This window comes from Trachinotus anak, unplaced genomic scaffold (genome assembly GCF_046630095.1).
Source record: "Trachinotus anak isolate AG129_WGS33_773 ecotype Australia unplaced genomic scaffold, CSIRO_AGI_Tana_v1 ptg000003l, whole genome shotgun sequence".
NCBI lineage: Eukaryota > Metazoa > Chordata > Actinopteri > Carangiformes > Carangidae > Trachinotus > Trachinotus anak.
Genome location: NW_027273854.1, coordinates 13033409 through 13055397, shown reverse-complemented (window position 1 = coordinate 13055397; position 21989 = coordinate 13033409). Strand labels below are relative to the sequence as shown.

General features: G+C 41.9%; 4 protein-coding genes and 1 non-coding gene across 5 annotated transcripts; all 5 read right to left on the bottom strand.

Annotated features, from left to right (window-relative positions):
- Window positions 1-3991: 3991 nt before the first annotated feature.
- Window positions 3992-6993, bottom strand: pvalb8 (parvalbumin 8). The gene is made up of 5 exons (XM_071473819.1): window positions 6858-6993; window positions 6279-6346; window positions 5511-5643; window positions 4806-4915; window positions 3992-4307 (listed from the first exon to the last, which is right to left on the bottom strand). The coding sequence occupies exons 2-5, from the start codon at window positions 6337-6339 to the stop codon at window positions 4282-4284; spliced, it is 330 nt and encodes a 109-aa protein (XP_071329920.1). The 5' UTR covers window positions 6340-6346; window positions 6858-6993; the 3' UTR covers window positions 3992-4281.
- A 1166-nt stretch (window positions 6994-8159) lies between these two features.
- On the bottom strand, window positions 8160-8231 carry trnaq-cug (transfer RNA glutamine (anticodon CUG)). The gene has a single exon. It is a non-coding gene; the product is annotated as a tRNA-Gln (tRNA).
- A 1670-nt stretch (window positions 8232-9901) lies between these two features.
- On the bottom strand, window positions 9902-11689 carry LOC139618143 (parvalbumin beta-like). The gene is made up of 5 exons (XM_071473818.1): window positions 11600-11689; window positions 10991-11057; window positions 10701-10833; window positions 10284-10393; window positions 9902-10190 (listed from the first exon to the last, which is right to left on the bottom strand). Exons 2-5 carry the CDS (start codon window positions 11049-11051, stop codon window positions 10165-10167), a joined length of 330 nt encoding a protein of 109 aa, XP_071329919.1. The 5' UTR covers window positions 11052-11057; window positions 11600-11689; the 3' UTR covers window positions 9902-10164.
- A 1721-nt stretch (window positions 11690-13410) lies between these two features.
- Window positions 13411-15955, bottom strand: LOC139618141 (parvalbumin beta-like). Its single transcript, XM_071473816.1, has 5 exons — window positions 15867-15955; window positions 14862-14930; window positions 14509-14641; window positions 13972-14081; window positions 13411-13697 (listed from the first exon to the last, which is right to left on the bottom strand). The coding sequence occupies exons 2-5, from the start codon at window positions 14920-14922 to the stop codon at window positions 13672-13674; spliced, it is 330 nt and encodes a 109-aa protein (XP_071329917.1). The 5' UTR covers window positions 14923-14930; window positions 15867-15955; the 3' UTR covers window positions 13411-13671.
- A 2082-nt stretch (window positions 15956-18037) lies between these two features.
- On the bottom strand, window positions 18038-21029 carry pvalb5 (parvalbumin 5). The gene is made up of 5 exons (XM_071473817.1): window positions 20889-21029; window positions 20250-20326; window positions 19020-19152; window positions 18590-18699; window positions 18038-18326 (listed from the first exon to the last, which is right to left on the bottom strand). Exons 2-5 carry the CDS (start codon window positions 20308-20310, stop codon window positions 18304-18306), a joined length of 327 nt encoding a protein of 108 aa, XP_071329918.1. The 5' UTR covers window positions 20311-20326; window positions 20889-21029; the 3' UTR covers window positions 18038-18303.
- Between the last annotated feature and the right edge of the window lie 960 nt (window positions 21030-21989).

The window sequence follows — 21989 nt, the reverse complement described above, 5'->3', positions numbered from 1 at the left end:
AAACTTGCATTAGTGTAGTTAATAGACGCAGCTCAATGTATATATAAAAGCAGATCAATTAGCAGATATGCAAACAATAGGATCAAGCCAGGGTGGAAATAGATTTTGAGAAATCGCCTTCCACGAATGCCTTGGTTGTTTCAGGGATGGCCATCGATACGCGCATGGCCTATCATTCATTAATGAAGGGAAGCTACACGCAGACATCATAAGTAGAGGCTCAAGACTAATGCCTGCTGGGGAACAGTGGCAGTGCTGTCATCCCCTGCATTATGGATAGAGTTCCTGCACAGAGCTCACAAAGCCCATTCAGTCATCCTAACACGGCAGTTAAATCTTTTACGACCTTCCTCCGTGTTCAGACTATCAGGTAGCAACATCTCTGGTACCTCCAGCCTCCAGAAGACTGGGAAAGAGTGAAAATATGATCAGTGTTTGTCGCAGCAAACTCTGGATGTACTGCCGACATCCAAATGGTTCAACTTCCCATTCCCTTGTTCGCCCGAGCACATCAGTTTGTTATCAGTTGAAGATGGGATACACATTAAAGTTTCACACAGACTTAATCAGTAAGGTGAGCCTGACACTCCTTTCTTGATATGAGTTTTTGGTGACAATGAAGCGAGGGCATCAATTATTGAAGTGCCAAGCAGACAAGCAGGTGAAGCCTATGTGTCCATCCCAGAGGTCTTATCCAGAAGTTTTGCTTGGTAAAGTATCAGCAGTCACACAGCATGTTTAAATATAAAAGTTAAGTTGCGTTAAGTTTTCTTGCTTATTTCATTTCTTCTAGTTAATCTTTTGATTGTCACCTAATGCTGCATCTTAACATTTCACGGTGACTACTGCTGCTACTGCTATTGCTACTAGCGCTACTCTTGCATTGTACTACTGAATTCAGCCCCTTTACCATTTTATTTTTATTTTTTGCAGCGTCTTTCTTTAGTACTTTAATTCTCAGAATGCAAAATTACACCATTGCTGGTCATGTTCAATATATTTATTGGATAATAAGAAAGAAAAAAAATTAATTTGTTTCTCATGGCATGGCCCCTTCTCTCAGAAATTATATTTTGAACGTTTACATATTACTTAGACTTGAAATTACACTACAGAATATTTTGGTTGTTCGACCTTTTTTTTCATCATCTGCTTTAAACTTGTGTGACATCTGAACTGCTGTTTTAGCTCTTGAAAAATGGCAGAGCTGTCTTTCAAGGTAATTTCTGCGAAAGCATATAAAGGCTGCCTCCATGTTCACCTTGCCATCCAAAAACTGCTGTTGTTGTTTTTTTTCACATTGTCAGCCCACCAGGACTGTTGGACATCTCTGGCCTGTCACAGCTGTGGCCTCCCAGAGAGAAACACAGCTACAGTCAGTCTCTTTCTCTTTCCCTCCCTCTGCCCTTGAGTCCAGGTAATCTGCTTGTCACATTATCTTGTACTGCTGTCCCACAGCAGCATATCCAGCAGTCAGAGTCGACCTGTTGGCTCACATTTCCTTCCTGTTTACCACTCGCTGCTTCTGACCCGCAGGGGTCACAGCTCCATTGTGTGTCCCCTGGCTTGTGTTACCTACTGGCTTCCCCAACCTTGTCCCGCTTTCAGTGGTGTAGCCCGCTGCCCCACTCCCATTCTCGCTCATCCACAGCATGTCTGCAGAGATGAGAATCAGAAACTGATAACAACAGATATGGAAACATGATGAGCTAATTCATGCTGTGTCTCTGTGTATGTCCAGTGTTTGTGTCTTGATACCTGGAGCACACATCAGACAGGAGGAATGTCACGGTTATAATAAAGGTTTAAATAGGCAGGTTTTAGGTTTAGTTCATGACTTGCTAATGAGACAAGTATTAAGAAAACCAATCAGGTTCCAGCTTTGTAGGTCTTCATTGTAGTTACAACTTAAAAAAAAAAAAATTCCAACCATGTGATGTATTGTTAAGTGACAATGAATATTTTTAATTACAATGTCAGATTTATTCCTGCCCTTACACATAGGTACTTTGGTTTTTCATATATTTTAAGATTTCAAGTCTGTTATTCTTAACCTTTTTTTTTTTTTTTTTTTTTTGCTGGGTCCAACTTAAGACTATAATAGAATATAAACATTCATAACCTCAAATGAATCACTTAAGCTACACTTAAAATAGTTTAGCAACACACTCCTATAACATTGTTAAACTCACGACGACCAGTTCAAAAATAAAACAAACAAAAATCAGCAGAACCGCAGATATCATCATCTTTATTCAACACATTCTCACTGTCTCACACTACCCACAGTGCTCCTCGACTACAAACAGGTGTGTTGTGCTAGTAGCGGCTAATGTAGCGGGCAGAGGTGGGGAGTGGGCTGCAGAGGACCGGTAAGCTCACTTCTGTCTAACTCCACAGCCCCAGATTTCTTCAGACCCAAACAATGTTCTGTGACATCACCTGAGGCCGTTTATCAGACTTCCTTCCGGGGCCCATGTGCAGGCGTGCTCCCCAAGACTTAAGTCTATACACAGAGTGTCGTGTGTAAAACCCTCCCCTTAAACCCTCTCACTCATTGCTGCACTTTCATCACTTTGATCAGTCGTTCACACTAAATGATTTCTGGATTTGTCTTTCATTGAGGTAGAGAAACGACTGGTTACTAGTTATTAGATTGCAAATCAGTATTTTTATTTTTTTTTTATCACATCACTTTGTAGTGACAGTGACATTTATAACATGGCAAGACATAAACAGGCCTCTCTGAATCAAGCAGCAATAGGTAGGACTACACATCCTACCATTGTGACCACAACCCCATGCTAATACCAGGGTATGCCCCATGGTTCTGAGTAGCAGGTGTGTGCTGTAATAGTCAGGTTCTCCCTATAATAAACAGATAATTGAAATGACACTGAGGTGGAAGCTGTGAAAAGAAATTGGTAGTCTGTGTTTTGGCGCCTCTAGTGGGTGGGTGAATAGTGAGGTGGTTGTTAATTGTAATCCCATGAATCCTGTAAGTGCAGAGTATTAAACAGCTGTGTGCTATTTAAAGTCTCCCGCAGGAGGAATGAACAGTTGTCATACGGTCAAACTTCTGTCTGAGAATTTGGATGAGTGTAATAAAATGATTCTTCTTGAATGTGTCCTGAGTAAGCTTTCCTGAGCTGTCAAGGAGACCTGGCAAAGGAGTACATGTAAGGCTAGCATCCACCGCTATAGCATTCTGCAGAGTGTGCATTTCTTCCTGTACATCACATACACACCAGTACAATCTCAAGCAGATGCAAGTATTAACAAGATGCATATATTTATGTGCATATTTTGGACCACGCATGTTTGCATGGATGGCCGTCTCTGTCTGGTTTCATATTTGATTTTTGCAAATGAATGGGGTTTCGTGTGTGTGTGTGTGTGTGTGTGTGTGTCTGAGCAGCACCAAGGTTCAGCTGGGTTTATTTACAAAGCTGAGGTCAGGTGTCACTTGATCCAGTCACTCAGGTGGACACCAAGGTCACCTCCTCTGCTTTCTCCCTGTGTTGGCTCTATATGGCTCTATAAACACACACACACACACACACACACACACACACACACTCACGCACACCTGTACAGTATTTTCCGGACATGTCTCACTTCTCATATGCCAGATACTGTCTGACATTCAATCCATTTACTGCTGTGATATGTAAGGGTAAGTGAAGCTTTAGGGACACCTTAGAACTGTAAAGGAAATGGTGTGACTGTGTGTTTGCATGCGTGTTTGTTTTGTGTGTATTAGCACATCTGGATCTGTGTGTGCATAGTGTATACAGATTCCCGCATCCTAAGGGTTTAGATCTTCATTTTATGCATGTAAATAATCTCAGTGCTTCTTCATGTAAAAGGAATACCAGATTGTGTTTCTGGTCTTGTCATCCTCCACTGTATCCCAACTCATACGTGAGTGAAAGATGTACAGAAATATACATATACGCGCACATAGAAATAATGGTAAGAGCCATAAAACTTGGATTTTATTCTTTTATTTTCTCAGTAACTTGGTAAATTGTACATTTATTTGGGCAATGCAGCTTTTTGATCTGTCCTAAACATATGAAAAAGAAAAAAAAAAACTTAAAACATGATGATAATGTGGATGTCTGTGGACCGGAGTTGAGTCTTGCAAAATAAAAAGAATCAAAAATTTTTTATCTAACCATGTGGAAAATAATTGTCTAAAACTAAGAGAGCCCTTGAAGCAGTGGACTAGGGACAGGAGCGGGGTCAGATCAAGTTGGAGAGATGGAGTTCAGTCGTTTAGGACAAAACCATTGCCTGGAACTCTGTGGAGAAAAGAAACATCATTAGTAAAATGTGACACTTTATTATTTAGCTGATCTCAATTTAACCCTGTATTTTACATGAAGTAACAATAATGATATGTACCCGTAAGGAGAGCTTGCATTGTTGTTGCACTCTCAAGTTAACAGCATGTCATTTGCACCATTTTGGTAATCAAATCTAAAATCACAAATGCTCTTTTAAGTCCCTGTTGTATCTTCCCTGTACTGCTGCTGAGCCAAATTCAGCAATTATTTATAAAATGTAGGACAGAAAAAGTGTGTGGGGACTTGGAAGGAGTAACTATGATTTCTGCTTTTCTACTTTAGTCTTGTAATATACAACTGTCTCTTTTTTTTGAATGCCTAGACTATTCAAAGAATGCAACAAATTTACTTAGGGTAAATTAAAAATGTTTTTAAAAATGTGGAAATTGTTTTTTCAGCACAGTGTTTTTCCACATGCACATGAGTATATCGAACAGGTGTGGACCCACTCACCGTCTGCTCCAATCCGGCCATCACTATCATCGTCAGCGGCGCACAGGAAGGCCTTGGTCTCCGTGTCTGTCAGAGCGCGGGCCCCAGGAGAAAACCTCTGGAGGAAAAACCTGGTGGACACAAACAAAAACAACACAAACACAAAAGTTAGAGGCACTCCTTAGTAACAACTGGACGCAGCAATAACAATAGAGGCAGTAATCAGGATCTAACACTGAGGGCGAATCTGTTCTAATGCAGCGGTTTTAGACAAGAATCCCCTAAATCAATACAGACCATGTGTGATGCAAAATAGTAAAAGGAAAGATCGTTAAACTTCTTTGTAGGTGTATCGAGTCACATGTAATTGTAACAGGTTTTGTTGCTGTGCGTAGCTGAGCGCCCAGAGAACAAAACCTGTAGTTAGTAGAAAGTCTCTTGCGATGGCTACGGTGGCAAATGCTCACAGTATCTCAGAAGTGTTCGTGAGACTTGTATTTTGCATCTTTCATTTTCATCTTCTGTGGGTGAGCTTTGACCATAGGTGATTTTCATAAGGCAGACAAGCACCACTGCAAACAAGAAGCTATCTGATTTCCCAGAGAAGCATGATGAGAACTGATTTTTTTGAAGTCTAATCTCTTCACTCAAAAACAGCCCCTGACCCAGTGGATCCTGGGCCACCATAAAAAAAGTCTGTGGTTTGTGAACTGGCCGCTCACTCACTTGAGCTCTTCCTCCTCAATAAAGCCACTGGCATCATTGTCCAGGATGGCGAAAACCTTCTTCACTTCCTGGGGGCTCTTCTTGGTGAGGCCACACAGCTGGAAAAACTTCTTGGGGCAGAAGGAGTCGGGTGCTGGAGGAGCGATAGGAAGGAGAGTCAGGGACAGCACAAGCTGCTTGATGAAAAATAAGTCTGTCCTGGGTTCAGTAATCTGACTTGGATGGGACAGTTTTCCCTCCGAGCTGGAATTAAAGCAAAGTCATGATATTTGCAAATCCTTAAACAGTTTATGTCAGTTTAAATTGTGGAGACAAGATGACATATGACTGACAAGGTATTATTAAATGTGATGCAAGTCACTTTATCTTCTTGCACAGAGGCACATAGCTTAGAGAAATGTTTGGTCCTGGATGTTCTCTGTGGATATATATATATATTTCAGAACCTTTGGTAGTTGACTTCCAGTGATTACATAAATTATAGGATCAAATCTGAACCTCTTGGCTTATGCCTAGTGCCCAATTGCTGCTCATAAAATCACTTAACAAAGCCTTAATCATGTACCCCTGGTTATACTCTACTTAGCCTATATGCATGCATGTATGCATCTTTTCATCTCAGCAGTTTGCAGTCTTCCAGCAGGCTATTATATACAGACAGCCCTATTCTCTGGTGCCTGCACAGGCTCCAGTAGAAATACTGTATAGAATTAGAGAAAAAAAAAATCTAATGAAGAGAGCAATAATGATATTGGTGGAAGACGATACCTTGGCAGTCCTTGATAGCACTGTCGATGGCATCAGCGGAAAGGATAGATGAGAGCGACATTTTATTCCTGTAGTGAGGAACAACCATGGTGAATTATTAACACATTTAGTCAGGTACAGTGGCAAACCTTTAAACTTGACACTGATGGGGAGCAAAGGTGTCCGGGTGACAGTACTGACACTGACAAGTCAGTGCAGTAACAGGCCAGGAGAGAGCGAAGCAGCACCCAGACATAATGAAAGCCCTTCAATCTAGATCAGTTCTTTTACACCAGTAAAATAATGCCCGATTTTCTCCATCCAATCCAACCGTGTCGCTTCCCACAGATGAAACATTATAGAAAAGGCGTTTGCGTTCTTGCTTTGGCTTTTGTCTCCCCGTTTACGCACACAACTATTTCCCCTGTCGTCCAACCAGACAGTGCCCACAACTGTTCTAAAGTGCGCTGAGTATACAGGAGTCGGACAATCCGCATCTACAAAATCTTTTGAAACTAATATTAAAAAAAAAAAAAAAAGAAAAAGAAGGTAGCCAGTTTCCATCAAAAGCGACCTCCTTGAATCCACACAGCAACTTACCGTGTTAAGGTGTTCTCGCCCGGTCGGTGATCCAGCACAGAGGTAAGGCTATGTGGTGACTGCTGTCCGTCAAGGAGGATTTATATAGGTCTGATTGCAGTGACAATGGGGATTGCTTGAGTTACCTGTCTATGGATCAAATTCTAACTGCCCGCCCCTGATCCAATTTCTCAGCTAACTAATTAACCTTTACTATTTTTAACGCCCAGGGGCAGAGAGACCGGACCCTGGACATCTGTAACGCCCTTGTAAATAGCAAATTAAGTTAAAAAGCGCATTCTTCTCCCCCATCCGCCCCTCCCTCCCGTCATCACAGCACCCCTCCTCCTCCTCCTCCTCCTCCTCCTCTCACCTCTAGAATTATATAGCCTAGTACAGTAAATGCAGAGAGGCTGTAATGTAACTGCAATCTCTCTGCTTTTCTCCCCCTCTGCCCCCCTCCCTTTCATGCAGATATCCTTTTTCAGACCGATGTCCCAAAAACGAACACATCTCAGCCACAACCCACTGGAAATATCCCCTTATAAATACATTTGAAGTGATTTTGGGGATATAAATTGTCCGCTGACATTGAACGTTTGCATGTCTTGCATAAGGACCACATGTCTCATGTCAGCAGTACCAGTGCGAGATTATTGAGTCACCTAGAGGTAGGGATCAGATGATCCCAAACCAATTCTAATGTGACCCCAAACACTCAGCACAGCGCTCATCGGTGAATGTCAGGCACGCCGGTGCTTTATAACCTTCTAACAGCCTCACACTGACGGCGGGGGCAGCCTCGCTAAATTGCTTTGTCAACTGTGCTGATTAAGGGACCCGAGGTCGCTCTCTGCTGTCGGCGTCTCTCCATCATGGTGATGATGATGCAGCGTCCCAGGTCTTCACATGGACTATTTAAATACAAGTATAGGTGGCAGAGGTCACACAGGACTCAGCACTGGGTCCACTTCCGCTGCAGTCTGATCATTTGTCCCATTTTGTCACTTTGTTTCTCAGAGGTGCACACTTTCCATTTGTCCAGCCGCAAAACGACCGGTTCAGGTTGTCCGTTCCCAGGGCATCTGTGGGCCCCAACGGGTCTGACAGGCAAACAAATTCAGGGGTCATTAAGCACCTTCCTGGGAGAGTGCTCACTGCAGTGCCACGCAGAAGGTTATTTCTCTCCGTGGTGTAAAGGTTAGTTGAAGGTGTGCACATGCGGCACCACTGTAAATGCACCTGGACACGCTTGTGTAATTTATTTATTTACTTTCGATTAAATCCGCTGAAGCATTAGACAGTCGAAATTAATAAACAAACAGGTCCCACCGAGATTTGAACTCGGATCGCTGGATTCAGAGTCCAGAGTGCTAACCATTACACCATGGAACCTCACCTGACGGCCGTCTCCCCTCAAAGGGTCCAAAAATTATTATCTGCAACCTGACACCTGGGGGTATGTTTGCATATAAACAAACGCAGGGGCACGGCAGGCCGCGGCCCGCAGCTTCCTCACGTTAGAAGTCACCCACTCAACGCGCGTGGCACGCGTGGGCACATGCGACTCTTGCACGCATCATCTGCGCGGGTGAAACACAGTCTGGCGTCTGTGCGTAAAGATCGTCCTAAACATTATGTAAAGGTCTGCAGACAGAGAATCAATGCCGTTTGAAATCAGGCGAAATGCGCTGGGCTACTTGGGATAAAGGAACTAACATCTTATGGGCCTGAGTAGTTCTGTGATCGAGTTATTGATGAAAGAACTTGTGTCAAGTCAGATGGAGAACATGTGCCGGAGGATAGGAACTTTACGCGCAGTGCCCGCGCAGTGGCGTTTTGTTGAATTCCTTGGCAGCTTCCCGCCGTCTTTCATTATTGAATAAAAGCTTGTATCTCCGATGGTTTGTCATTGTCAACATTTCCTAAACCTAATCCCGGTGCCAACTTGTTAATGGGTCCCCTCAACAAGCGATGTCAGATAGGCCACTGTGAGGCTGTCCCCAGAACAGGCAGAGAGAAACTCTATCACCTGCTCCAGACTGTGTGTGAAAAGGAGACTGAGGACGCCGGAACGAGAGCGGCACCAGGTGCATGATGTCATCCGCCATGTTGATACCTAGTGGACTATACGGTTACTGAGCAATCATTTATTCATTTACATTTGCTAATGTTCTTTACGGGCCTCACTCTTGGACATATAGACTGGCCGAGAGGACGACCTCAGCCTCGTCAGTGCATCTCGGACAAAGGGGACGGACTGACAGCTGTTACGGAAAATGATGGTCGTAATAATGATGATAATAATAAGAATTTTATAGGCATGCTGTTTGTCAAGTCGACCCCCTCTCTGCACGACAGGAAGAGTGAAACGTGTTCCATCAATGTTGAAATCATGCGCGTCTTAATTTGTTTTCAGTGCATTTCTGTTACTGTCACTCTAACTCAACATACTTTGCAGTAAGAAGTCTCAAATGAAATAGTTGAACTGTAGGATTTTATCCACGGATTTTAACAACAGCTTGATGAAAGAAAACACGTTTTAAGATGTGCATTTTCGAAGCGTAAAATAACTTCTTTTTGATTTTGTCTTACTGCTTGAACTTATGTTTTCCACTGCCTGAATCAGGTTGGATTGAAACATCCAGGCAGCGAACATATTTGATTGATTTACTGTGTTCCAGCATCTAATGTTCATGGACGTAACTCCATCTAGTGGCCGCAGGACGACCATACACACAAGCACACGCACTCATAAACTCTCTCTCTCTCTCTCTCTCTCTCTCTCTCTCTCTCTCTCTCTCACACACACACACACACACAGAGTGAGAGAGAGACAGAGAGAGAGAGAAGGAGAGAGAGAATACTGTAAGAGTAAGGCTTAAATCACCAGTTATAATTAGGCTACCACGGTTTTATTTATCTACTTTTCCTTTATATGCGTTCATACACATGTATTCATATTTCATATTAAAATTGAAATTCGAATGACTTTGAAGGGAGAGAGAAATAGAGCGAACTGGTAAAGACACATAAGTCATAGATGAAGAATAATAATCCAATAAAACCGTAGCAAAAGAATATTTATTCTTTTTTACCGTTTGTTCCTGGAAAGTGCATCATAGATTTTACAGTAAGCAATATTCATATTTAAGAAATGAACACAACCGAGCGACATTCACAATCATTTTTGGACAGTGTGTTGCATAGGAGGAAACGTCTCTTAAGCAAATGTATAAAAATTATTTATATTCAGATGAAAAGGGTGGGAGGTCGACGTGGGCTTTGTTGTTCCATCAGAGCAGGTGTTTGTTGGTCAGTTGCCACCTTAATGCTTAACCATGGCAGCGAACTCTGCGGGGAGACGGGAGGAAGTCAGTTAGCGTCACATCACATCCCACCACAAGAATTCAAAGGACGCCCTGAACCGCCCTCGGAATAAAATACCTTCAGCGCCGATCTTGCCGTCACCGTCGGTGTCACCGGCCTTGAGGAAAGTCTTGGTCTCGGCGTCGGTCAGTGGGCGTGCGCCTGCCTTGAAGTTCTGCAGGAACAGCCTGAGGCACAGAGAGGCGGTTAGTTCACGGACCGCAGCTCTCACTCGGGACAAATCGACACTGAGACAAGCACATCACTCATTGACTATAGTAATTATAATTAAAGCTCTACAGTTCTGCCCCTCTACATTCCTTCAGTCCACACAGAAAGAACACTATGAGCCTATAGTCTCATGTAGCTGTAGTCCGAAATGCTGTTCATTGGGCTACATCAGGTCTACATCACGGTTGTTTTTCAGCAGCTGACAGCAAAGAAGGAGAATGTGAAGAGTGTCATTTGTGAGATCTGGTCTGGTGCGCGTCTTACTTCAGCTCCTCCTCCTCAATGAAACCGCTCTTGTCCTGGTCGATGATGGCGAAGGCCTTCTTGATGTCGTCGGAGCTCTTGCCGGCAAGACCGCAAGACGTGAAGAACTTCTTGTGGTCGAATGTGTCGGCGTCTGTAATCAACGCAGGTTGGTAGATAAATAAATAGATAAATAAATCATCCAAATATAGTAGCTGTTAATGCACCAGACAAAAAAAAAAAAAAAAAAAAAGAAAAGCCACACAGGGGTGCTGTGGCTGTGATTTTATGGTTGCCACTTGAGGACTCACTTTTGCACGCATCCAGGGCTGCAGTGATATCAGCCTCAGTCAGTACACCTTTAAAGGCCATTTTGATCTGCAGAAATAAAATCAAAGCGGTGATTACAACTTTTTAAAGTAGGATAAACGATGTTATGGTTAAACAATCACCGGGGAGCCGTGTGCGAACTTTACAGTATCACATACTGTTGGCTATATGGATTACGGTTCATGTTTCATCTAAATTGGATAGAAGCAGAGAGTTTGCATATTTCAAAGGGCAAATTATTCAGTCCACTTCTTTCTGAATGGCACGTTTGAAGTTGCATTTCCAAATCTTATTCCAGATGCTGAGATTGGCACTTGTTTCCTACTGCGGCTGTAATGGATGCTGGGAGGTCTGACCAGTAATCCATGTCTTCACGCAGCTGACGCTCCCGCAACAACGACAACAACAACAACAAAAAAAAAATAAAATGAAAAATTCATCTTGTTCTTTAGATGCTGCATTGCGAAGTCCTTATTTAAATGTAATGTTAAAAATCATGTCTGTTTTCTCAAAGGTGCCAAGCCTGATGCTGCGGCTTTGTCTGCACGAGTCCCAGGTTTCTTTTTTTTTCTCTTTTCATTCAAACTCACCTCTGGTGTCTTTGCTTTGTAGGGTACAGATGACACAGACAAGACTTCAGTCGACTGCAGTGATCTTCCCGCTGTTCCTGGTGACCTTTTATAGTTTCACTCCATCGAAATCTGAGGCATAAGGCAACTGACACCACCGGCAAGGGGTGGCGAAAATTTCGTCCTGCAGTCAGTGAGCGTTCTATTTTAAGTTTCACAAATGAAGACGCTTAAAAGGTGCGTTTGAAGAAGTCCTCAATATCCCCCATTGCTAAGAATAGGCCTGTGCACTGCTGAGGAGGACGAATTGCAAGTGCTGCTGGCAACACACAGCCATATTCAAGAAGGTGGATACTGAGCATGCATGCATTAGAGCTGGCGTAAGTGGCACTAATTAGTTGTTTTCCCTCTTTTCGTGTAGCATTGTTGATTTGGAAGGCACTGGCTATTTTCCTCAGGAATTTATTTTAAGGCTACTTGGCGTGTTTCGGGAAAACAGTCGTTAAATATGATCTGCCGATTTATGTCTTGAGTGTTAATGCGAAGTGTGCAAAAATAAATTATAGTTCACTTAGTGAGAAATATGCTTTTGCTCTTTAGACTTGTGTGGCATTGGCATGGTCTACCTGAGTGTATATAGATGAATAAATTATGCATTTGTATTTTGTCAAATTTAGGCTGCCTACTTCAAATCAAGCCAAGCAAATAACAGTCATAATTATGGTGCATAGAAACAGTACAAATTCACCAAATTTCAATCAGTGCCATTTTGACTGGCAGGTCAATTTTACTGCACATATTCTAAGAATCGATTTTTTTTTTTAAATTACTTTAGTCAAAGTGGACTGAGTGACTTTTTTTTTTTTTTTAAGAATAAGAAACCCTCTTCAGTTACTTATTGCACATGGCCCCTTTTCTTTGTAATTCCATTCACCACTCCTGTTATTTTAACAGCTTAAAATGTTTAAAAGCCCAAGGAAATGCTGTTAAGCAAATCAAGTTCTTGTCACTTTGCAGCTCTGTGTGTAATGCTGAGAGAGCACATTTGACCTGCAGGTGGCAGCACTGTCCTGTGGGCTAAGCCTCAGGAAACAGTAGAGTGCCATCAGTATGTCTCTGTCTGTTTGGACTACTGGTTGGTCATCTGATAGTGTTGAGGGTTTACATATTGCTGCCTTGCAATTCCTTGAGCATTTATAACTTCCACTTGAACTGTAATTTGACTTTGATATGACTTATGAGCTCTTCTCGTTTCGTTCTAAGCCAATTTGTGTATATATTTGTGTATACATTGCGAACACTGCAAGAAAATTAAACAATTTGTCAAGAACCCATCAGACCACTAAAGATTTGTGTCTTAGCAGCAGATGTAGCCTGCTAAAAGGTCCTGCTGATGCACCAGTGGCTGTTAATAGCCCTCCTGTTGCCACAGCACATCATCTAATTGGCTACTCAGCAGTTGGTGAAGAAAAAGACCTTGGAACAGAGCATCTAATTAAACTATGTGTGACAGCTATCCATTGAAAACCTCCCTGGGTCCAGGAAGTGTGTGAGCAAAGCCCCAGGGCCATTCCCACTGTGTTTGCCAGCCCCTGGCCTGAGTCCAGCTACACTCGCCTTCTCATTAACCAATTATCAAACAAGGGCTGGGCAGGTCGTTCAACCGTCTCTCAGTACCTCCCAAGTATTCAAAAACCCTGGCAGGTGGAAACTCCTTTTGCACCGCCTCTTGCTCAACCCACTGTGCTGACATAGCTACAGCTAAGTGAATACAGTGGGTTGTGTAATACAAGACAAGTTGACCAATTCAAAGATGACTGACCTCAACAAGATGACTTTACACCAAAAGAGTATTTATTCCTGGTTATTCACTCTTACTCAGAAGTGCAGATGGTGTTTTACAGTTTGCACAAGTCATTTTTCAGAACATATAACACATCTGGATAACATTAAAATATGTGTTCAATGTTGAGAAATAGTCCGCAGGCAATTCATAAATAAGGTATAAAAAATATTCTTTCAGCTGATGAATACTGAATCTTGCAAGGAGTTCGCAGTTCCATGAAAAGAAGTGGATCTTGGTCAATGGAAATTTATGCCTTAACAAGGGCAGCAAACTCTGTAAAAGTAGAATAAAACTGCTGTTAGTGGAGAACAAAATGTATTCAGATTCTTATGTTATCATGGTGGTATGCTCTAGAGTGATTTGAGCCACTTTGTGACAAAGAATTTGAGTCAAATACATCAATTATGTGAATGGATGTTGGACTGTTATAGATTAGTTTAGAGCCCACTGTTAACAGGCATCAGAAATAACCATGTTTGTCTTTGCTGCGTTCTGCTGCACTCAAAGATATGTAGGAAAGTGCGCCCTGCTCCATAAAAGAACTTACCATCGACTCCGATCTTGCCATCACCATCACTGTCACCAGCGGCGAGGAAAGTCTTGGTCTCCTTGTCAGTGAGTGCTCTGGCACCAGCAGAGAAGTTCTGCAGGAACAGCCTAACAGGTAGACAAACAGCAGATGTCCACATTATTTGCTTCTCAGTCTGTATTGATTGATCTGTACTAAATCATTAGGTACACGTTTCCTTTTTAAAGTCTCCATGTTTGAGATTTTACAGCAAAATGTAGTGTTTCCAAAAGCCTGGATTTAGATGTTTAAAATCATAAAACCCCCAGGCTTCATTCAGAATGGCCTCTCTTTAGTTTCTTTCATGCAGTGTGTTCGTTGACCCTCAGATTAGAGCCAAGCTAAGCTAACATGTACAAATGAGAGGAGAGAAGAAAGGCTACACCCCTTGTTTTCAGATTGATTTAGACCTAACTTAAACATGAGACAGTAATACTAAATCTGGTGCATATTTTGGGCCACTGAGGCCTGAGGGTTAAGTGTCAGCTTTAAGTGTGAAGTGCTGGAATGTCTTACTTCAGCTCCTCCTCCTCAATGAAGCCACTGTTGTCCTGGTCAATGATAGCGAAGGCCTTCTTGACTTCATCTGCGGACTTGCCGGCCAGGCCGCATGTCTTGAAGAACTTCTTGTAATCAAAGGAGTCAGCAGCTGGAACACACATTTGAACACCATTAGCACCCGGCTGCACGAGCACAACATAGGACTTCAGTGTTGATGTAATGTGTGTTGGACATTTTTTTTTTATATATATATATTTGCATTGGCAGTGAAAATTAATTCTATGTCAATGATAATGAGAAGAAGAATGAGGAAATTAGTCTAGTGCATTTACTGGTTAATTTACTGGTTACAGGTTAATGAAGCTCACCTGAGCAGCCATCCAGAGCTGCTTTCACTTCAGCTTCATTGAGGACACCAGCGAAGGCCATTTTTTATTCTGCGAGGGGAGAGAAGACACAGTTCAGGGTTAGTGTGAGCATCACAAATCCCATACAGCAGTCACACTTGTGCATTGCAAAACATCTGAAATAATGATATAGTGCATCAGGGAAAATTCACATACTCTGTGGGCCTAGGATACAGAGGTTTTGAGATTGAATTTGTTTCCCCTAAAAGACTTTTTTGTTGTTGTAATAATACATGAAACCGCTCTAGGTCTGAGGACTCAGTGTTCAAACATTAACTTCCAGCAATTAAACAAGGTAATTCCTACAATACCTTCACAAGAGAATAAAAAGTTCACTGTATTGGAAAGCATCGGTTTTTTTTTAGCCATTTTCAAAGCCACTTGTTTGTTTTGGTCACGAATAAACCACTTAACTGCTTTAATTTGCAAAGCCTACCACCAGTCCTGTTTTTCTATGGGCTAAAGAGCTACTCTTTGCCCCCCCCCCCCCCCTGATGTCTGATCACAGCGTAGGTCTGACTCTGTTTATCCCAAAGCGTTATGCTGCTATGGCACTAAATAGATGATGCTCCCACTGAGAGAACAAATCACGGCAACGTGAATCACTGCCACAAATAAACAACGCAGCTGGGGAAAAAGGCATCGTTAGCTTAAGGTGTGATTTTTCTTTTCTTTTTCTTTTTTTTTTTTTTTTTTTTTTTTTTTATCCGGTTAAGAGAAGTAATGTAAAATAGCGCGCTTATCATCCACAAACGTTGATCCTTTGCAATTAAATGGCCAATCGTGGCCTCCCTTCACACTCGTTTGAGTCGTCCTCTGGTCCCAGTAGTTGTTTGTTGGCTATGTTGGTTCCATTTTTCAATCTATAGTTTATAGTCCACGGGGATCTCCTGGTCTGAATCCCTTTACTCCCAGTGCAATCTGCCCGAAGTCAGTGAGCCTTTGCCGGGCGCACTTCCCACTCACCTTTGAGCTGCGTTGAGGCGAGTGGAAACCAAGGCGGACTCGAGTGAATGCCCTAAGCCCCTTTCCCTCTCTCTTATATATCCATGAGCAACACCATTTACAGATCTTTGAGTCTCAGTATCAGGTGCCAAGATGCGTGGGTTTCGAAAAAATGTGTCTAGTAGCCTCGACCTATTTTTAGGTGAACAAATGAGGATGCTACCATGTGTGCGGAGGCCTATAGCTAGACGTGTGGAAACCCGAGCAGGGCCGCTGCTCACTGACTTCACCAGACATGTTGCACTCAGAAGATTTATGGTCAGCATTTAAGTGGCCGAGTTTGATCTTGCGAGTTTCATCTGACGATATCATGAAATGAATGGGAGCGTGGGAGGGTGCAGGCCATGGGTCATAACCGCTGCCTTGGTTTGCGAGGAAAACCCATAGAGTCGAATACCAAATGCTGTTTACGGTCTTCATTAACAGAGTCACGTTATTCGTCTCTCTGAAAAGAAAGATCCGTAGAAAGAGCCTTGTGTTGAAGGCTTAAAACACTACTGCTTTGGATCTCCTTTGTGTTATCACTATAATATTGCATTAGACCATCGAGACGAGTACCTCTGTGATAGACTGCTTGTTTGGATTTGCATGCCGTGTTTGTTTGGGCTATTATGTCATTTGTGGTGTCCCTGAAATGCATTAGGAGCCTTCAGAGCGTCTTCCAAACTGGATAGAGTTTTATGTGATAGCTGAACTATATTTTATCTCTGATCATCTTGCCTGCTGTGTTTGTGGCAGGCCCGCACAGAAGTGAACGTATACTATATATTACCACACAATGAATGCGTGGTTATTTCCCATGTCGTTTGTATTTTGACTCTTCTCAGTTTCATTACGAGTTCATTATAGATTATTGGAGGTAGGCTTTCTATTCTTGAATCCGAAGGATTGGAGTTGCAGCGCCGCCCCAAAAATGGTCTCAACTGATAGTTATGTGCGGCCCCTGCCCGTGTGCTGCCCTGTAACATTAACTAGCTATACCTAAAGTCTAGGCTGCAGTTGTCCTAGGCTACATTTCCATATGGTTCATCTGACCTCCGTATGCAGTGAGTCGAGGGTTGAGAGGGGAATTAGGAGCGAACTCAGCGCTCCGACAGGGACAAGACCTAGGGGCCCACACCGCCAGGTCCCTGTCCTTAGTTGGCAGTGCACCGATCGTAAACACATGAACAAGTTAGCAATATGTTGAGAACTTATTTTTACTCTGACGCGTTTCCACGTAGTCCTGAACGCACATTACTAACTGAACCAAGGATGAGAGCACCTTAATCTTTATTCCCAGATTCCTTTCAACCCCAATCAGTCATCACGGAAACTCATCTCAGAGTCACTGTTCTGTAACCCAGCCTATGTGAAAAGTGTTTTCTATAATTGCGGTATGATATTTCCTGCTTGGTCTGCAGGAATGCGGAATCCATCCAGCAGAAGGCAGTGCTAGTCCCTAATAAGGAAAACGTGGGGGATTTTTGGACGAACCCATTGGTACCGAGATTTGAAGAGAGGTCCCACCAATTTAAAAACTACAATTCCAGCTTTTTAAATGATATTGAACCTAAATAGATATTTGAAATGATTTTGATTGAAATAGGTGAGACTGAAGTCAGGGGCTTTTCAATTTGCACAGGTCTGCTCAATTTGCTCTAGATATACGTATCTCTGCAGCAGAGAATCAGAATGGAGATTCCCCTTAAAGTTTGTCCATTGTCATTCTCCACCAGACAATTTCCATCAGTGTTATTTGGCTGCAATAAGTCATGCATGAACTTACTATCATACTAATCTCATATCCCAAATGTTTCCTATGTGATACTTGTGTTTTATATATTATTAATAAAGTGAGAACGGTAATAAACAGATGTCACTTTAATGAAGCACGTCAAGAACCATCTCTCTTTGTGTTGTATAAAGATCATTGGATGAAAAGGCTCTAATTAATTGAATCTTGTCAGCCATCTCTAACTTACATCACATCAGCATGAACACTTGATATGATGACAGACTTTAGACTCAGCATTAAGTGACACTGAAACCCTGAATGGGCTCTCAGCTTATCTTCACATTAGGAATGACATGAGACCCTTCATGCATTCTCCATTACAGGCAGATTAAAAAAGAACCAGCAGACAGTGAAATCACATCTAATAAATACATTTATTAATCCATTCCAGGTACCTGATTGATTTAATACACACACACAACTAATAGTCAGCTTCAGCTGTCTGCCCACGAAACATCTTATGCCATTATTGTATCACATCAACAAGGAGAGCAGCAGGCAGGTACAGATTATCTGAGGTTTCTGGTCTTTGCATCAAATGAACCGGAAAGTCTGGGTCTCCATATTAAATCCATTCTTCAAAAATATGGAAAGACGGCAGTAGTCGTGTGTTTACTCTCTTTATTTCAGGAGATCACAGAACTCTGTGGGGGGAAAAGAAACAGTAGATTCAGTTTTTTTGCAGGCGAGAAGTCAGTGTCATGCAGAATTATGATTATGCAAGATGACTAAACAAACAACAAATGATTAATTTTCTTGTTTGAGGGCATCATTCTATAGTTTGTTTGCACGTGTTTTTTTTAATAGACTGCAATTTCAGCACTAAGTAGTGGACAGCTCCTCTGTACAGATGACTCCTTTTCTCATCTGCCATCAGTTTTTTTTCAGATGTTTTACAAACACCCACCTTCCATCCCAATCTTGCCATCGCCATCCCTATCTCCTGCAGCCATCAGACTCTTGGTCTCAGCCACAGTCAGCTCCCTTGCCTCTGGGGAGAAATTCTGAAGGAACAGTCTGATGGGGAGACAGAAACATAGTGATAAGTTTGGACTTGAATCATCATGGACTTTATTTTTTCTGATGGCATTCCTCCACCTTCTAGGCTTTTCTGATATGTTGTAATCCCTGTCTCTGTCACTCACCAGCCCTCTCCTCGTGTATTTCTCAATTCATTCATAGACAGAAGTGCTGCTCCATTCATGCACTAACCTCTGCCTGAGGGCCATTGCAAGGGATTTACAACATAGATGTATGTACACACATGCACAAGCACACGCACACACCCACGTATCCCTTTCTCAAGCATTCTAACCACACACACTCTCCATCCTTACTTCAGTTCCTCCTCTTCAATGTATCCACTCTTGTCTTGGTCCAGGACTGTAAACACTTTTTGTCCATCTGCCTCAGTTGAGCCAGTCAGTCCCACTTGTGCAAAGAATGACTTGAAGTCGAATGTGCCTGGGGCTACACAGGCAAAGAGAGAGAGGGAAAGAAAGAGACAGAGAGACAGATGTGAGAGTGAGAGGTCAATCACAGAATGACAAGAACGCAAGAATGGTGAGGGGCTGAATGGAGATGTCGCATTTACTCTTTCGCTCAGATGACTTTCATTCTTCAACTGATGACATTTACCGATATACACCCTGTAGCGCATCACTGTCTTATACTGGGATAGGCTATGTCATTATGCCACTGAAACAGTCAAAGCACACTGAATGTTGCCCTTGGCTCTAATGTAAAACTAATTGTTAAAAGCCCTTGACTTATCAAACTGTTGTGATATAGGATGAGTTTCATTCAAGTAATTGAAAGTGATTTGCTGAAGAAGACTTGCAGCCGCTGTATAAGAAATAAAAAAGATTTATACTGATTTAAAACTAAATAATCTTTAAATAAGGAAGTGAATCTTAAAATAACCCAGAGATGATTTGTCTGCTATCCCCACTTTCATTAGATATTTTAGTTTTGTCCCACTTTTTAAAAAAAATAAATCACAGAAATATTTCCTCCTATTGATACATGCAAAAGATTACAAAAAATTAAACCTGACAAAGACTGAATGTTATTTTGCCTAAAACGTTGCTAACGGGGGGGTGGGGGGGGGGGGGGGGGGGGGGGGGGTCTTGAATAAAGGGCATGTAATCACTGACATTTGATTTTCAGTGGAGCAGTTGAGCTGTGTCTGCCTTGTCATGCAGACATAATTGCTAGAGATAAATAATTAAGTGCTTTGGGATGTGAGGAGTATAGCGCGTGTGATTTGGTCTGCTCTGTGAGGAATGCTCAACATAAACACTGTGGTATCTGGGTGGTAACTGCCCTCCCACCACATGGCTGCCAGGTTACCTGCAGGCTCCCTGTCCCCACTGTGAACAACATATCAAACAGCTATCCCCTGTGGGAGTGGGAGTGGGAGACACACTGCCTGTGTCTCTCTTTCTCTGTGTAATATGTAAGTGAATTTAGATTCACTTACGGTAAAGTATGTGTTCTTGCGTTAATGATTAGATGCTTGTAAAGTGTGTGTCTCTCTGCTTGTGTGTGTGTGCTGTCTGACTCACCTTGACAAGCCTGGACCGCAGCCTTGATGTCCTCGTCGCTCAGCATCCCTGCAAATGCCATGGTCCTCTTTGGCTGCCTGAGGGATACGCACACACATACATGGAAGATATGCAAAGTGACAGTAAATGAAACTTCCTGCTGTCGGATAACAGTCCATAAAACTTGTGGATAGATTAAGCATTATCATTCCTCTTAGGGTAGTCTTCAGATACACCAGCATTGTCAGAATCCTGAGCTGAGCAGTGCCTTTTTTCAGTAGGGCTGTACCATTTTTTGACAATAAAGCACAACCACACTAACAAAGGACGTAACTCTTTAAACAATTGTTTTCTCAGCAGGAGAGATATTTCATAAAATGACATGGTTTAAATCATATCAGAATTGGCTGACGATCCAAGCTCTGTTTCACAAAATAAAAGAATTTCCTTTTCCACAGAGAAAGTTTTTGCAACTTGAAAGAGCAAACACAAAGAGGGTTGAACGTCCATTTTTTTTCCTCCTACATTTTAGCATTTATTGCCCCCTCCTTTAAGGAAAAAGAATTGAAATGCTCCAAGGCACAGACACACAAAGAGCTGCCAGCTATCATCACTCAAACATTGCCCTGCATATGAATTTGCAAAAAGCTTGGCACTCACCGTGCTTCGGGTGAGGTTTGCACTCTCCGAGCCTATGATGTGCAGATCTCTGCTTCTCTTGCTTTGTGCCTATAAGCCACCAACACACTCTTGCAGCTTCGTGATCCAGAGTGCAAGAAGCAACCTGACGTATCTGTCCTCAAACCCAGAGAGATTTCCCCCACGCCACAGAATGCCTCCTCCTCCTTCATCAGTTAATCAGAGCAGATAATTTTCTCACTCATATTGTTTTGTAAACTTGCACGCAAAAAAATCACCAAAAATAATGATAATTAAAACTGATAACTAATTATAAATATATGTTTATAATTATAAAAGGCATTGTAACATTTATCACTTCTGCTTTTACTACAACAACCACTACTAATAATTCTATTGCAATTGTTCATATTAATAAGGAATAATAAGGAAATGCAAAACCTTATTATTAATTATTTCTGGTAATTAAAAAAAAAAAAAGCAGTAAAGAAACTGTAAACATGAATATGCAACTGTCATAATGTACGCCTCATACTGTCTTAACAAGGATACACAGAGCATTGCAGAAATTAAATCTATTGATATATAGCCTATACTTATTTAATTAAAGTTTAATGGCTGCTCATAAAAAAATCAGTTATCACACGTTATGGCTTTAAAAACATTAAACATTAGGTCAGAAAAAATTTGCAGGTATATAGCATACAGAGATATGGCTGTCTTTCATTTCGACCAATAACCTTTACTGTTCAAGAGCATATTTCCCATATTTGTAACAACCGTAAAAATACTATTTAATTTTGTTTGTTTTAGTTTTGCTTTTATTGTTTCGTAATGGAAAATGTCGTTTCACAGTTAAGTCTAATATCCAACAATGTTAATATGAAATTAAGAACATGGAAAAAAAATCCACAAAAAAAAAAAAAAAAGAAAAAAATTTATAATGCTTAAGCCAGCATCAGTACAGCAATCAAATTACCCTGTCCGCCTATTAAATGCTGTTTCGGGGGGGTTTATGGTTGGCCGTAAATCCAGAAATAAACATTTTTTATAGACAGGTACTCTTTCCTAATCAGTGCTGTGTGCCTCACATGGTCGGCAAGTGACTGGATGTATAAACCT